Source organism: Meleagris gallopavo, chromosome 25 (genome assembly GCF_000146605.3).
Source record: "Meleagris gallopavo isolate NT-WF06-2002-E0010 breed Aviagen turkey brand Nicholas breeding stock chromosome 25, Turkey_5.1, whole genome shotgun sequence".
Taxonomy (NCBI): Eukaryota; Metazoa; Chordata; class Aves; order Galliformes; family Phasianidae; genus Meleagris; species Meleagris gallopavo.
In genome coordinates, this window is record NC_015035.2 from 2803415 (window position 1) to 2819527 (window position 16113).

The 16113-nt window shown below is 44.8% G+C and overlaps 1 protein-coding gene across 1 annotated transcript in view; it reads right to left on the minus strand.

Moving 5' to 3' along the window:
- Window positions 1-4943: 4943 nt before the first annotated feature.
- The window catches only part of LOC100543228 (protein argonaute-4), an 11736-nt gene continuing 566 nt past the window's right edge, over window positions 4944-16113 (minus strand). Inside the window, exons 2-18 of the mRNA XM_010723333.3 lie at window positions 13217-13382; window positions 12621-12741; window positions 12258-12439; window positions 11742-11878; window positions 11530-11664; window positions 11268-11355; window positions 10746-10893; window positions 10548-10667; window positions 10198-10326; window positions 9900-10033; window positions 9309-9493; window positions 8536-8695; window positions 7783-8098; window positions 7446-7580; window positions 6540-6641; window positions 6107-6306; window positions 4944-6008 (exon numbers count right to left, since the gene is read on the minus strand). Coding sequence (XP_010721635.1) covers window positions 5900-6008; window positions 6107-6306; window positions 6540-6641; window positions 7446-7580; window positions 7783-8098; window positions 8536-8695; window positions 9309-9493; window positions 9900-10033; window positions 10198-10326; window positions 10548-10667; window positions 10746-10893; window positions 11268-11355; window positions 11530-11664; window positions 11742-11878; window positions 12258-12439; window positions 12621-12725 — 2385 coding nt within the window. The 5' untranslated portion in view covers window positions 12726-12741; window positions 13217-13382 and the 3' untranslated portion in view covers window positions 4944-5899. The remainder of the gene's footprint in view (window positions 6009-6106; window positions 6307-6539; window positions 6642-7445; window positions 7581-7782; window positions 8099-8535; window positions 8696-9308; window positions 9494-9899; window positions 10034-10197; window positions 10327-10547; window positions 10668-10745; window positions 10894-11267; window positions 11356-11529; window positions 11665-11741; window positions 11879-12257; window positions 12440-12620; window positions 12742-13216; window positions 13383-16113) is intronic.

Consider the following 16113-nt stretch of genomic DNA (forward strand, 5'->3'; position numbering starts at 1 on the left):
GCCCCGCCGCGGCCCGAACGGCGCCTTGGCACCGCGCCGTCCGCGCGTGGCGTTCAGGAGCGATGGCGCGGCACAGGCTCGAGCAAAGCAGCGATCCCCGGGAGCGTTGGGTCAGCGCAACGCAAAACCGGGTTTTTAACCGTCGTTGTTACTGTGTGAGGTGGTGGAAGGAGGCCGCAAAAATTGAAGCGTTTGCTTCACTGAACGACGCGACCAAGGCGGCTCACAGCGCTGTGCGCGAGTAAATGCTGCTGGGAACGGCCGGGGCTGCTCAGTGATGGGCGCAGGAGGCACGGAGTGCAGCGCTGTGCTGTGCAATGCAGTGCTGTGTGATGTGATGCAATGCAGTGCTGTGCAGTGCAAGGTAGTGCTGTGCAATGCAATGCTGTTCAATGCAATGCTGTTCAATGCAATGCAGTGCTGTGCAATGCTGTGCAGATCAGTGCTGTGTGATGCAATGCAGTGCTGTGCAATGCAGTGTGCTGTGCAATGCAATGCAAGGCAGTGCTGTGCAATGCTGTGCAGATCAGTGCTGTGCAGTACAGTGCAATGCAGTGCTGTGATGCAATGCAGCGCTGTGCAATGCAATGTTGTGCAGTGTAGTGTTGTGCAATGCAGTGCTGTGCAATGCAACGTCGTGCAGTGCAATGCAGTACTGCGCAATGCAATGCTGTGTAATGCGGTGTTGTGCAATGAGGTGCTGTGCAATGCAGTGCAGTGCTGTATGGCCGTGCTGCAGCCTGCCCACCTGCTGGGCCCAAGCCCGGATCCCACAGCAGTGTCAGCACCCAGCAGGCACTGCTCACCTGCAGCACTCAGCAGTTCTGCACGCTGTGGATGCACAGACTCTGCCTCACCTGCACTGCCAGCACCCTGCAGAGCGCAGTGCAAGCTGAACTCAAAGCAAAGCTGTTCCTGCTGCAGCTGTCAGGCTCTGAGCTCACAAACCCAGCGCTGGGAACACAGCCTGCAGTGGGGAACACGAGGTGGGATTTGCACGCTGCTTCACACCCAAACTTAAAGAATTGTCACCAACGTGTGGCATAATCAAACCAGGAGCTGCAGCACCTCACTGAGCAGCAGGGGCAGCTGAAAGGCCAGGCTGGACGTGGCTCTGGGCAGCCTGCTCTGGTGGTTGGTGACCCTGCACATAGCAGGGGGTTGAAATGAGATGATCTTTGAGGTCCTTTTCATCCCGGGCCATTCTGTGCTCTATGAAGGAGAGTGCGATGAAGTGAAAGGAGGTCTGTGCCCATCTGAGCCCCACACCCCCACTCACCACAGACTACAGCCCAGTGCCTCCTCAGCTTTTTCACTGTCTCTCAGCTGTTGGACATTTCCATTTCCCTCCAAGCTAAACTATACGTTCCTTAAAGGCATTCTGTAGCTGCAGTCCTGCTCTTAACCTACGACTCATCTCGGAAAGGCAGTAGGGATGAAGCCGTCCTGTATTTCAGAACTGCCTGGGTTTGCCTGAAGGTGAACAATCTGAGTGCTGAAATTCAACCCTGCTGCGAGAAAAGGAAATAAATTGAGGGGGAAGTACAGATTTGCTGCAGATGAAGGTTATTTTAAGCACTGACGTGGCCCCGCTTCATTTATAGCTGTCATTTCATCCTCAGCCAAAAGCTTTCTTTGTCCTCACCGTAACGTTTTCAGTTTTGTGAAGAAACAACAAACCCTCACCTGAAATAGAAAAGATGAAGAAAGCTCTTTCCTTTATTTGTTTGTGACTCTGTATGTGGCATCATTTCTCCGGGTAGATGGACTCTGTTGACACTGCATTTTCTCCAGACACCATTATAGCATTTCTGCAACCACTCAAAAGTTCATCCACTCTGAGTATCTCCCTCTCTGGTCAGCACAGCCTCAGGAAACATACCTCAAATCCTCCTTTCGTGCTGCTAAAGGTGTTATCCACGTCTGCTTCTACTGCTTGCTACATCCCAGCGCATCACAATGAGTGCTTTGCGTGCACAACACAAACAAGTTGGAATTCCAAGCTAAATAACGTCAGACATTTGTTTACAGGCACCACTATGGGTTGCTCACTGTACACTGCAGCTATCAAATGTAAAGGAAAAACAACACTTGGCACAGGAATGCCCATTTCTTTTTTTTTTAATTTTTATTTTTTTATTTTATTTCGGGACACATGAACACAAAATATCCCTGCAGGCTAAAAAAAAAAATATATATATAATAATAATACATTGCAAATTGTACACAACCAGCATCTCATCGCAACATGGGGCCGCTATCCCACCCAGAACAGCTTCAAAGGAGTACCTCGTATTGCTATAGACAAACACCCAGCCCAAAGTTAATAAAATACCAGTTTGAACATTACAAGTCTAACAATATAGAAACGAAAATTACATCGTAGGTCAAAAGGAACAAATGCAAACATTTTACACTGAAGTTTCAGCCTCTAGACATAGAAATATGAAAACGCCAATAGCAAGGTATAAGAAAACCTGTAAGTGATATTACAAGATCTTTCCTCAAATGCACAAGGAAAAAACCTTGCAGTTGAAACAGTATTGATACAATGCCCTCCAAAGCCTGCCTTCTTAAAATGAAAGCAGAGCTACTCCCTTGCTATTGAGCAAGAAAAATCCTACAGCACATCCACAAAGGTAGTTTGGGGGGTAGGTTTTGTTGAACACCATCTGAACAAATGTGCCTTCACCCATGTGAAGAGCAAAGCTGTTGACGTAGGTTAAGTAACTCTGACACTGCGTCTGGAACAAGAGAAGTACTGCAGGAAGCAACGTGCCTGGATGTCAGCACCTCTGAATGCCCTTTGGATGCAGCTACAGGCACTACACTCAGCTGTGGTGCTTACAACAACAAGAAATAAGCCAGGCTGTTCGAATGTTGGAGACAGGCTAACGAGTGATTGCCAGAGCTTGTTCAGAATTCAGCTGTTCACAAAGCAAGCAGAACTGGTTTGAAAATGGGATTTCTGTCCCCCCCCCCTTTTTTTTTTGTATTAAATATCAACCATCCCCTTCCCCAACTCTTTAAACTTTGCTACATTTAAAATCCTCCACACCACATAGCTAAACAGTGGCCAACAGGCTTTATTTATAAAAAGAACAAAAACGAAACAAAAACACCTTAAGAACTACATCTACAGAATGCACATCTTCCCATTGATTGACACATGCATCACAATTCAGATCATCAAGCCCAACCTCCAGACTCAGCTTTCAGACCTGCATAGGACAGTATTGCCAAAACTTTGATCTCACACTTCTCACCAAGCAGCAGTCCTGAACTTAAACGCTCCCTGCTCCAAGTGACAGCACTGCACCCTTAGCAGAATCCTATTTTCTTTTTCTTTTTTTTCTTTTTTTTTTTTTTTCTAGTTGGTTGTTTTAACTACCAGTATTGTAGTTTGGGTTCTCACTGTGCTTCCCAAGGCCAGCTGAGATCTAACAGAGCATCACAGAACGGTTGGGTTGGATGGGACCTTCAGGCCCCCCCAGCCCCCATCCCTGCCATGGGCCCCAATCCATGGCCATGGGCACTTCCAGGGATGGGAATCCACAACAACCTGCATTGTCTGAGCTCCACCACTCAGCCCAGCCACAGGCAAACAGAAGAGAGGCTCTCATTTCACTCAATCTGAACTGGGAGTGCTTGGCACTGGACAACAAACCACCTGGTGATAAAACTCAATACACCTTACGCACCTTCGATGCAACCAGCTCCATTCCTGCCTAGTGCACAAACCCAAACAGCCATCTTTGATCCTAGAACTCAAAAAGGGTGCTCAGCTTCTTTACAAGGTGCCAAAGTTCTCCACGTGTGTTGGGTCAGTCAGAGTTCATTCCAAAAAAGGGGTTTTTTTTGGTATTCTCCCTGAACGAGTACTGAGAAAGCAGCCATCTAGCTGAAGCAGCGGTCAGTCTCCCACCCACATGTCCTGATTTTATTACACAAGTGAGGTATTCTTTAAAAATAAAAGTAAAAACAACAAAAAAATGCATCTTTTTCCAACCTAAACTCATTTACTACACGTGCCAGGAGCAGAGTTTGCTTCAGACCCATCCGAACAGAAAAAAAAAAAAAAAGTTTAAACTTAATTTAATGAGACTTTCCTATTTGAAAGAAGGTTATAAAACTGTTTGAAGACTATGTTCAGCGTACTCTGGTACAACTGAAGAACAACCAGCATTTAGAAATGTAAACTTCCATTTATTTACAAGCTTAAAGACCGAAGGAAACAGCATTTCCTATTGCTGATTTGAGGGGGCTGGTTCCTCAGCTTTGGAACAGCAGACAACTTAGCAGCAAACCCCACACAAGCATCAGAGACCACAGTGCAATTGTTGGGCTCCTAAACGTGTTATCCAAGGAGCGGTGTCAGCTCTACTCAGGTTAGGAACACACTTTTAATCTGTGCTAATTAACGCTAACGCTGAAGAGGAATCTACTCTTCATGCTCTACCTTTATGGATCCCAAAGGTAAAACCAAGCCCCTCTTCTTTATTACACACTGCAGCTGAGAAAAGCCAAGCAGATTTTAAAACCCTAATTTCTATAGGCTGGGACAGAATCGGTATCATTAGACTCACATTGATTAATCGTGCTGCTGAATGCAGTTGTGTGTGCAACCTAGATTCCCAGGGGAAGAAGTTTAAAATGCTGGTACAAGTCCTTAGGTTGCCTGTCACACAACACATCCCACTGTACAGGTTGGCAAGCCTTTCCTACACGTAACACCCAGTTCCAAACCTATACAAAAAGCTGCAGACAGGACACCAACAGCGAATATAAAACAGTTAAAAGTAACTCTTAAAAAAAAAAAAGCATGGAAGTGCGTCTTTTCTAATTAGTTTTCAGAATCTGCCAAATTGTGTGCTCAGAAAACGACACGAGAACGTTGGGTCACTCATGCACAATCCTCAGCTAGAAAATTACACCGGTAAGGGGGGCTTAGAAAACAAATATTTATTGCCAAAGTTCAACCTCCTATGAGAAAAAAGTGTTAAAATCACTTTGATTTATCAAACCACACAGCAGCATAAAGTGGGCACTTTTGTAAAAGTCTGCAAAATATCTAAAAGCTAATTTTTTTTTTGTGTATTTTTTTTTCCTTTTTCTTTTTTTTCTTTTTTTTTTTTAAATTCCTTTTTTAGAGGGGGGAAAACGATGGTTCAGTGTTTGTTATGATACCATGGCAGTATTATTTGTCGCCGTTACAATTAAAACCTACTGACAGGCATCACCACCTGGGTATGTCACACATTCACACAACAGGAACCACCGATCTGAACTGGCAGAATAGTGCAATTGCTTTGCAGCCCGAGTCTGCAGGTTAAAAAGGTCATTAGTAAAACCGACAAAAACTGCAAGACCTGTGAAAGTTACGTCTGTTAAAAGGCATTTACAGTAGTGAAGTCTAAAATCTCCATTAAAAAAATCTATGGCCCCACACAAGAGAACAATTACATTGAACTGGAGGAGTTTCGCCATACTACGCAGAGTCACTAAGCAGCGTGAGGACGGAGAATCAGTCGTCACCATCAACTAATGGGATGAGAAGGGAACCTAAAGACCATAGCTAGCAAAATATTCAATAGAAACCTTTCGTGCCAAGTCCTTTAAAAACGTCAGGATGATCGGCCTTTTGCGCTTTGAGGTAAAAATTCAGTCCAATGCATCAGAAAAGACAGTCTATGAATTTCTATTACGTAAAAGAACGAAACGAATGGCTCAATTGTGTCGGTGCATCAGACATTGTTTGAAGTACAGATTCAGTGCGACTGTTCAGAGCTGCTGGTAGTGGGCAGTCTGAAAGGAACCGGGCCCTAGCTATAGCAGTAGGCATTGAAAACATGTCAGGACTGAATGAGTTGTTGGCTTTGCCTCATCTCCCCAAATGCTCTCAAGCAAAATACATGGTATGTTGAGTATCGTGGTGGATCTGCACTGCCTTTGCCAGAGCCTGAGGATCACGGCCATTGCTCTGTCCTGACACGTGGCTGCCTTCAGCACTGTAAAAATGCAGACACATACAGAGAACCATGAACACTGGAGCCTGTAATTCAGGTTCATTGTCTGGCTACCAAGATAGCAAGGTGCAGCTCCTTACCTGTCGTGATCCTTGTCCACAAGATGGTATCTGGCCCGAAATGCTACCAGTCTGGCATAGTATGCAGGTGCTGGAATAGAGACTGATCGCGTGCAGCGCACGTACGTGTGACACAGCTGATAGGTCAGCAGCTGTAGCTCATCTGCAGTGAAACAGTTGTCATCCCACAGGACCTGGTAGTGGGAGGGTCGGCTGGTTCCCTGCGGAGAAGAGACGGCAGTTCAGCCAGACAGCATCAGCAAAAACAGAGGAGGTATCTGAACGCTGCACCTTCTATCCATACTTAAGTGCTTAAGACCAAGTGCCAAACAGGCACTCACTGCACTGATGCAACTCTGAATCTGCCAAACTATAAATAAAAGCAACATTACTCGTTGGGACAACAGACAGGATTTAGTCCCATAGCCTGAGCACGGCAGAGCTGAAGCATTACCTGAATTCCTGCGTGGCTGCAGAGGTAAAAGTCAAATTCAGAAGGGTGCGTGATGGTGCTGTCCACAGTGGTGCCCGCTGGTACGTTGCCACTCTTACCCACCTAATGTGGAAAGTTTTTATTAGCCCATGTTTTGGTTTTGTTTTTTTTTTTTTTCCTTCCTTCAGAAGTGATCCAAAAATACCTCCTCAGGTAGGTGCTATTTACAGCTGTCTGAGAATTTATAGCTGAAAAATGTGGAAAAATTTAGGTAACTTACATAGGAGGAATGAAAATGTTCTGTGTGGGTTCATTGTTAGGAACTTCACCAAATCTAGCTGGTGCATGATCAGAGAAAAATGAAATTCTTGCCAGCACCATTAAAATTGCAGAGTGGAATAAAGTATACGTAAGTATTTTAGGATATGAAAAGATGCAGGCTTTCTGAAATAGACTTCACACCCTTGTTTGCAATCACACCCCACAGATGCGTCTTCTTCTAGCAAACATAAGATGAAGACATTTCCTAAAAAAGGTTCCTTAGTTGGCTCATGGATTTGTGACACAGACAGATCTTACAGATGCATCTAAAACAGAACAGACAACTGACTGACCAATGAGCACGTGTTGGGAATCTAAAGACTACAAAAACGAGGTTACAGCTCCAGAGATACTGAGTATGCTCACTCCAAAAGGGGCTGGGAACAAACTGCTCCACCTCACTGTCTGATGTAGAGCAGTAAGAAGGAGGAGGAACTAGCTATTTTGGTCTTAGAGAAAAGCCTGTTCCAGCACAGAGCTGCTTCTGTTTGTACAAATTAGTTCACTTCCAGGGAGCGAAATGGATTCCACCCCCATTAGCCAAACCACCTACATTCCCATTCACATCCCCATCACCTCCTTACTGAAGTACCCAACATTACTTGCCCTTTCAGTTTTGTCAGCACAGAACAGCCTGGTGTGATGCCTTTTCTGCACAACAATGTAGGTTATTCCTGGTCTGTAGTCTTCTTCCAAACTAATACAGGCCTTTCGGATTGCTATAAGTTCTGGCCAAGCTACCTGGACATAGAAGATTTAACTCTTAGTACATACAGTATTATTCTTTCCAAATATAAATGCCACTTTACAAGGAGCACAATCAACCAGGATAACTTTACGTTCTGTCTGGGCAGGAAAACAAAATGTAACTGCAAATTGCATTGCACGTATGCAGTGTCAAGGCCAATCCCTTCATAAGCATCAAGAAATCATTAGACAGTACCTGCTTCATCTGCCCTTCTGATACTCCTCCTCTGTAGTAAATGATTCTCGTAGGCTTGAAACGTGTGGATTTGTAGAACTGTATCAGCAGCTCTCGCACCATGTTTGTCAGGTCCTGTATCACCTCCTGGCTGTACAGCAGCTCCTGGGAGGTCTCTTGACGGGAGGTCTGCACTCGCACCGTGGCACAGTAACGGCTGGGATGGCCATCCATGCTGCCCACCACAGCAGCTATGGAAGGCTTCTTTCCATCCCCAGCAGGAGGGTGAGTGACATCTGCTCCCAGAAAGATCACTGGCTGCTGGAACACTGAGGGCCTGTTTAATATGATTAAGGTTTATTCAATAATAATGTAAAGCAGGGGGATGAGGAAGGAGAAAAAGACAATCGAGGAAGGCATATCCAAACTATGTAACGGCTCAAGAACCATTCCAGATCTTTAAAGATGAAGGTGTCTGCCTCAATCTATTGCAGACAAAACAGGGAAAGAAAAAAAAAAAGGAATCAAAGGCAGACAACCTCACAAGCATTTACCACACCTCAATGTCTCACTCCTCTTTCAGTTTGGAAGGAAATACAGTATGCTCATGGAAATGGCAAGAGAAAAAGGCAGACAGACTGAAGGTAGGAAAAGGCAAGAAAATGCCCTCTTCACTCTGTAGGTTTTTCTAATATTCTCATTATTTTGAAAGGTACTGACATAATTTTGTTTGATAATTCAGACTTCAAGGAAAAGCACTAAATCTCATCTTACCTTTGATGAGGTACGAGCACATTGTTGATTCCTCCAAGCTTTGCATTTATTTTCAGACACAGGTTGGACAGCGTTTGTGGTGAGGTTTTCACCACGTTCTTTACCTGAACACACTGAGTGGCCATGCCAAGAAGAGTGTCACCAACCCGCTTTACTTCAGCTGTGACAGAAAATAGGAGGGTGGATCCAGTTACACGAAGCCATTAGTTCCACCATCTTTCTCTTATTTCTCCCCAAATGCTACACTAGGTCAGACCCTTAAGGGCTCACTGACAAAGTCTCAGCCTGCTCTTCAGGAATGCACAAGTACTTTGTACCTTCCCAAAGGGCGTATGGTGATAGGACAAGGGAAAAAAGTTTCAGGTTTAAAAAGGGGAGATTTAGGTTGGATACAAGGAAAATTCTTCTATGCTGAGTGTGGTGAAGCCCTGGAACATGATGCCCAGAGGTGTGGTGGATACCCTGTCCCTGGAGACGTTCAAGGCCAGGCTGGCCAGGCTCTGAGCAACCTGACTGAACTATGGCTGTTGCTGCTCACTGCAGGGGAGTTGGACTAGATGATCTTCAAAGCTCTCTTCCAACTCTAAGCTACGATTCCACTCCACTGAGGATTGATAATCCAATCTCCAAAATACAACTAGACCAAAAAAACCCAACAGCAAACTTTGTTAAACTAAAGGCATTGCCTGCTTTGTTTCCTCCCTACCAATGAAGTGCACGGTAAGACACCCGCCTGCCGTGCAACTCCTTAACACTTCACAACTTCTACATACCATACACGGGTGTCTTTCCGGGTAGAATCACCACGATCAGCTGCAGACCAACATAAGTCAGTTTTAGATGTTTAAACATGGGCTCCACACTGTCTGCACCCTGGGCGTATTTACAGAAACAGGGTTGGCCTTGGATCGGCATCCCTGCATCCTTGGAGATCTTACGCAGCTGGTCTGTAAAACTCCTGTAAATAAAACACAAATGGATGCAGCCTGGTCTTTTCACCACGTTCCACTTTCCTGTTAATTCTACTCGTCACATTCTATCAATTATAAACAGTTCAGATTTTGGAATAAAGGATCACCATCAGTTCTTTGTAAAAACAGCATTAGACAAAATCTGAATGCAGTCTCTACAACCTGAAATGTAACTCAGTGGAAAGGGAATTACTGCACTCCTAGCCAGCCAATTAAGTTATGAACTTTGTTAAAGCCTCCTCCCAAGCAGTATACATTTAAGGCACTGCAGAACTATGATTTCCTCTTTTTACTATTAGATGCATCATTAACTTATACTGCATATCATCTTTCAAAAATATGAAGAAAATAAACCCTGAAACAGGTATCCTGAATAAAGAGGAAAATACTTACTTTAGTAAGTCTTCCCTGCATTGTTTTTGAGGAGCAAAACAGGCAACAGCCCAAACTTTAATCTCAATGCCAGCATAGAACTGTTTCCCTCTCATGTCCCACACACCTTGGTTTGGTGTGGCCACAGTCTTGTTCTAGGTAAAAACCAAAGGCAAATTAAAAATAAAATGCTGCCTGGTTTTGTCTACAGCCAACCAGAGTTCAAACAAAAGCAATCCTTGTGAGAAGACAACACGGAGCCTTTAATGAATTTCAGCACCCTCAGAACAAGGTATTTCACAAGACCTGGAAGACTCACCCTGCCTCCATATTGCAGCATTGGCGCTGGCAAAACTCTGCCTGTCAACTCAGTCATTTCATTATGGACAACAATACCAAACTCCTTCAGATATGGATCAGGTCCACCAACCATACTGTTACTTTTCACCTGGTGACAAGAGAAGTATCTGTGTAACTACACCTAGCGTTCCAGCTGGCTCTGTCTTCTTTGCAATTAACAGCTTTTCTGTTTAAAAGGATTTACTTTAAAGAAGTCAGACTTTTCGATCCTCTGCAATTCTTGCCTCATCTGGTTATCATTACATGTGCACCAGTGCTTCGGAAAGTCACACTCACAAATGCAGGCTGTTAGCTCAAAGTTGCACTTACTAGTCTGCTGATTTCCTCCTGTCGGTCCGGCGCAGATCTCGCAGTTGCTTTTATCATAGTTGATGTCTGATTGTCTGTTAACTTCTTGATACACCTCTGGCCTGCCACTATGTTACACACCTGCACAGGAACAGTGAACAGTGGCACCACACCATTTAACAAAGGACAACACGATGCAAGAGAAAGTCAGGTCCTTACCTCAAGCGGTAAGTATGTGTGTTTCTGCTCCTGCCCTACTTGCAGACAAGGAAGATGAGGATATTTTAGTTGCAGACTGTACTTCTGCTTAAAATACTGAGCTACTGTACACTCCATAGCCTGCCCATTTTCCAACTGCAGAGGAAACCTACAAAGGATATTTGCTCTGGTTAGTTTGTTGTTTTAAATCTTGAAGGGGGAAAAGAAGAGTGGAAAATTAATCCAGAGTAGAAATGCTTAAAACAATTATTTTCCTTAGCTACTGGAATTCTCCTTAATGGTAATATTTCAATTTATCAAAGCTATTTATAAAATGATAGCCTTTGATAACTCTTCTATTTTCTTGTACTGATGGAAATAAAGCAGGTGTCTAAATCCACATTACTTCTCTGTCCTATTAAGGCTGAACGCGCTTTCAAATCCACGCAGCTCTTTCCCTTCAGAATCAACTCTTCTTGTATAAATAACATAGCAAAACGATCCAGGATCTTAGAACTCATCACAAAGTGCTGGTATACGTACGTCTGATGACTGGCTGGTCGACGAGTAACATTGCAAACTCGGTATTTTCTCTTCATCTGGCCACAGTGAGTAACCTCTACTTTTAGACCTGGAAACCCAAAATAAAAATCACCTAAATAGAATCAGACATGGGAATCACCTTTGGAAAGATGAGAGCAAAAAGGAAAGGTCAACTACTCAAGTGCCTTGTAAATTTTCATTACAACACAGTAGTTATAAATTGACAGCATTTTGATGCAGTGGCTTTAGAACAAGCCTTTACCTCTGATTTCTTTGGTAAACTTGACACGCTGGGAGTCTGTCAGAGGCTTGGTTTGTTCACTGATGCTCTGAATGTCCAAGACCTCACACATGAACTCAATGATAGGCTGAGCACGATAGAAAGCAGTTGCTGATACTACAATAAGAAAAGAGGATATTTAATTCAGAAGTAGCACGAACTCCATCACGAGTGAGACTCAATTGCTTACATACCATCAATGTTGAGCATCATGTTCCACATGGCAGGTCTGACAGACTGGTGGAAACCAAACCAGACCTCCCTGCCACCACCCAGAGGGTGGTAATAGCCTTCAGGGGGGGAAAAAAAGGAGCGACCCACAGGAGTATACCTGAAAAAGAAAAAGGAAATTATTAATTTGAGCATTCCTTTCCAACAGACTTTCCTAAAGTTGTGTGTTTGAAACACGCTTCTATGGCACACTAAAACTTTAGAGCTAACTCATGGCAAGCATATAAAACCTGAGCAGAGCAGTTGGAAAGCCTATAGCAAATTCCAGTTGGAAACATGACCAGCAGATGCAACTCTTGAGTTCAGATCAAATATCCCTATTCTAGTGCAGATTTGTAATGCAGGCGTTGAATTACACAACAGCTTCCCTCAACCATTCTGCAGAACGAAGGCGTAACAGCAGAATAGCAGCAAGTAACTAACAGAAATGTAAGACAGAGACAAGACTGACCAGTTCTGCAGACACCTGAAGTACCCACCTCATGGAGGGAAGGTGCCGTGTAATTACATCAAGTGCCTGTACAGAATCTTCAGGAACTTCATTCAAATGCCCTGCCAGAGCTTCCAGCAGCAACTGAAGGCTGACGACTGACACCCACTGAATGGACACTTTAAAAGTCTGGTCCTTCCCCTCTCCTGGAAGTGTCACCTCCATATCCACCTTATAGATAAAGTGAAGCAGAAGCTTTTGTTAAGGACTGCAGCAGACTTCCACAACATTACGTTACACTGCTATGCAATGTTATAATAACAACAATACCAACCACTGCCAATAAAAACACTTCAAATGACACCTTAGCAGTCTTCTGCACAAGGTTTGAGCTGCTCACAGTAACACTCACTCTGTCCCTGCCGATGGGTAACGGGTGTGCAGTGTACATGTTCCTCTTCCCATCGTATCCAGGCTGCCGGTCACCAAATATCTGCATCTTGAAGTGTCTCACCATAGTATCCACCACCTCCCTACAGAGGGATTTAGCGAGTTAGGTTGGAGAACAGGAAAATCCAGCAATGGTCCTATGTGGTTTCAAATTCCTTTTCTACATTTTCTTAACAGATCAAGGTTGGAGAATTTGCAATGCACTAAAACACACACAGGTCATCAGCAGAAACTAACAGCAAGTCACCTCCAGGTTCAGACACTGAAGTTCCAATATAAAGGTGTCTACGTGCAAGGCACTTGTCCAAACTCACTGATGTCAGAAGAGATGCACTCAGTAGAGGCAGTGCCATCTCAAGAACTGTTCACATACAGGAGCAAATACAAGCATCTGCCCTGGGGTGAGCTGAGGTGCTCTTCAGATGGCTCTACTGATATGCACCAACACCTAAAACACTCCCGTCGATTCACAAGCAGAACCCCCTCACCTCAGCTGCTAACAGACATCTCTGTATAACAGATGACACAACAGTGTTATTACCATTAAACAGATCCTACCTGTTCACTCTTCGGGGCCGTTTTTCTGGTTTGATATCCACATCATAGTGATAAACGTCGATCTTAGGGATCTGAACCTGAAAATGGTTGGCCAGGAGGCGGATGGGCTTCCCAACAGTTCCTAGGCCTGGGCGACGGGGGGGCTGGAAAAGGCTCGCTGGGGGCCCTGCAAAGTCAAACAAATACAGAAGAGAACTATCACTCAGTGCAGCGTCTTTTCAGGTGTATTTAGCTGGAAAGTCTTTCTGGCTTGGCAGAAAGGAACCTTAAAGAGCTCCCCATGCCTGCAGATGGAGCATTCCAAGCGGCTCACGGCCTCCCAGCAGCTCTCAACTTCCAAGTGAAAAACGTGCTCCCTCAAGCATGTGTGTGTAGGTTAATGCCACAGTTCATTCTCTGAATTTTAGTGACATTTATCCAAAACTGTGGTTTATGAACTTTGACAGAGTCCTGAGGTGGAACATAAACATTTATATATTATCTATTCTTATATAAATAACTGTACTGCTAACATCATTTCTAGAACCAGCCAAAAGCCACACCTTTTCATTATGAGCTTAAACTTCAGATGAAATACATTCCAATTTTCACCCTGAAAGTTGCTGTAATCTAGAAATGAGTAAGATAGATCTTTTACTCTAACCTAAACTTAGGACATATCTCCATAGTGGATCCAGGCTAAAAACACTTGGGTTGTTTCCCTGACATCATGAACACATCGCTTCTATTAACAATGAAATACTTTTCCCCTGAAGCAGAATTCCACCCAATTTCAAGTTCTAACACAATGAAAGGAATGAGGTATGATTTAGGCTTTCTTCTGAAGGGTAATGGAGCAAGCATACAGACAGGTTTAGACTCCTAACACATGTGGAGAAGGTAATTTATTTGGGCAAAGGTAACGGCTGCAGGAGTTCAAAGGAAGAAAGCAGGAGAGGCTTAAAAAAGGCACTCCCTGCAAGCTGGTCTCTGGGTAAGTCTTTAGTTAAATTCCTCAAAGTGTTAAGATCTGAGATACCACATTAACAAGATTAAACACTTTCTGTTGTTGTTCAATCTATCACAGCCTACACTGCATATAAAGCAAACGGAGTTGATATCCTTTCATGGCTTTTGTACCTGCCAGCACGCAGTGAGATCAGTGTTTCTTCCCTCTGTTCTTGAGCAGCAAAGCAGAGGGGAAAAGAGTAGCAATGAAGTAACAATAAAACTAAGAGCAAGTTCAGTATCATAAGCATCAACCTGCCAGTATCCATTTAAATCAAGGGCTCAGAGCTTATATGAGAAGAGAAGAGAAGCAGATAAGCCGTAGGAGGATGAAGCTCATATTTGGGTACACCTCAGTGCGCAACAATAAGCTTAACACAATCCTAAACTAAAGCTAAGAGCAAATGAAAGGAGCCTTCTGCACTCGGGTTTATAAGCCGACCGATGGCCATCACGCTGAAATACCACCTGAGGGCACCAACCTTAGAATGGCTGTAAGCAGAATGCCCAGAGCAGCTGGAGCCCACCTGACACATCAGTGCCAAAGCTGCTGCAGCACTGTGGCTGTTTGGGTGCAGACGTCCCACGCGATGCATTGCTGGCTCTGCACCTGCATGAGTAATTGCCACCAGGCCAGGAGCACAGTTAAACTGCTCCTAGGGTACAGTCAGTACCTCAGAAAGCTACAGCTATCTCGACAAGCGTGAATCATCAAGGGCAATCAAAGTTTGCAGTGCTTATTTGGATACGAGAGAGATGATCCATTAATCCTGCGCTAATTAGCCTGAAGTAAGTGCAAGCACTGACCTCCCACAAGAGATTAAATGACAACTATATTTACCCATTTTCCTGCCTCGTATTGACAAGTTTTGTGGGCAGGCATGGCTGTCGGGAGGTCAGCACTGACAAAATGAAGTGCAATCTTCTCCTTTCTAAAGTTACTTCTTAAAGGATTCTGGAGAATAAGCTAAAAGCCTCCTTGCAGACCACCCTGATTTTATTGGGATTTCTACCCCAGCAGCCTGATGAAGTTCACATGTACTATTTCTCTTCATTTCTTCCACTGTGTGACATTTAAAGGCACTGAAACCTCAAGATGTTACTTCAGACAGGAAGTATTCTACAGAGCCAAAAGAGGATCCTGCAGTGAAGGCAGCTGGTGTGGACACTGCATGGTGCAGCTGCAGAGCAGACTGTCAAAACGAACCTCTGCTACCTTAACAGAAGTGTTCAGAGCTGCAGGGCTCTGCTTTGCAGGGGGTTGGACTCGATGGTCTCTGGAGGTCCCTCCTAACCCCTACAATTATCATAGAATGGCCTGGGTTGAAAAGGACCGCAGGTCACCAATCAGCAGCCCAGGCTGCCCAGAGCCACATCCAGCCTGGCCTTGGATGCCTGCAGGGATGGGGCATCCACAGCCTCCTTGGGCAACCTGTTCCAGTGCCTCACCACCCTCAGAGTGAAAAACTTCCTCCTAATATCTAACCCAAACCTCCCCTGTCTCACTTTAAAACCATTCCCCTTGTCCTGTCACCATCCACCCTCACAAACAGCCGTTCCCCTCCTGTTTATCCGCTCCCTTCAAGTACTGGAAGGCCACCACGAGGTCTCCCCGGAGCCTTTTCAGCTCCACGCTAAACAAGCCCAGTTCCCTCTGTGTCAACAAACATTTCGTATTTCAACCAAATTAACAATTATCCCCAAAACTCCGCCAAGATAAGTCGCACTTCGGTAGAGAAACACAAGCAGGAAAACACCCCACGCAAAACAACACCAGCGTTCAGCCAAAGGCTGCGGTCCGACACAACGCCGGCACGGCCCACCTCACCCTCACAGTCGCCCACCCCCAAGGACGCGCCGCGCCGCGCCCCACTGACAGCTCAGCCCCGCAAACTTCCCCCGGACTTGGC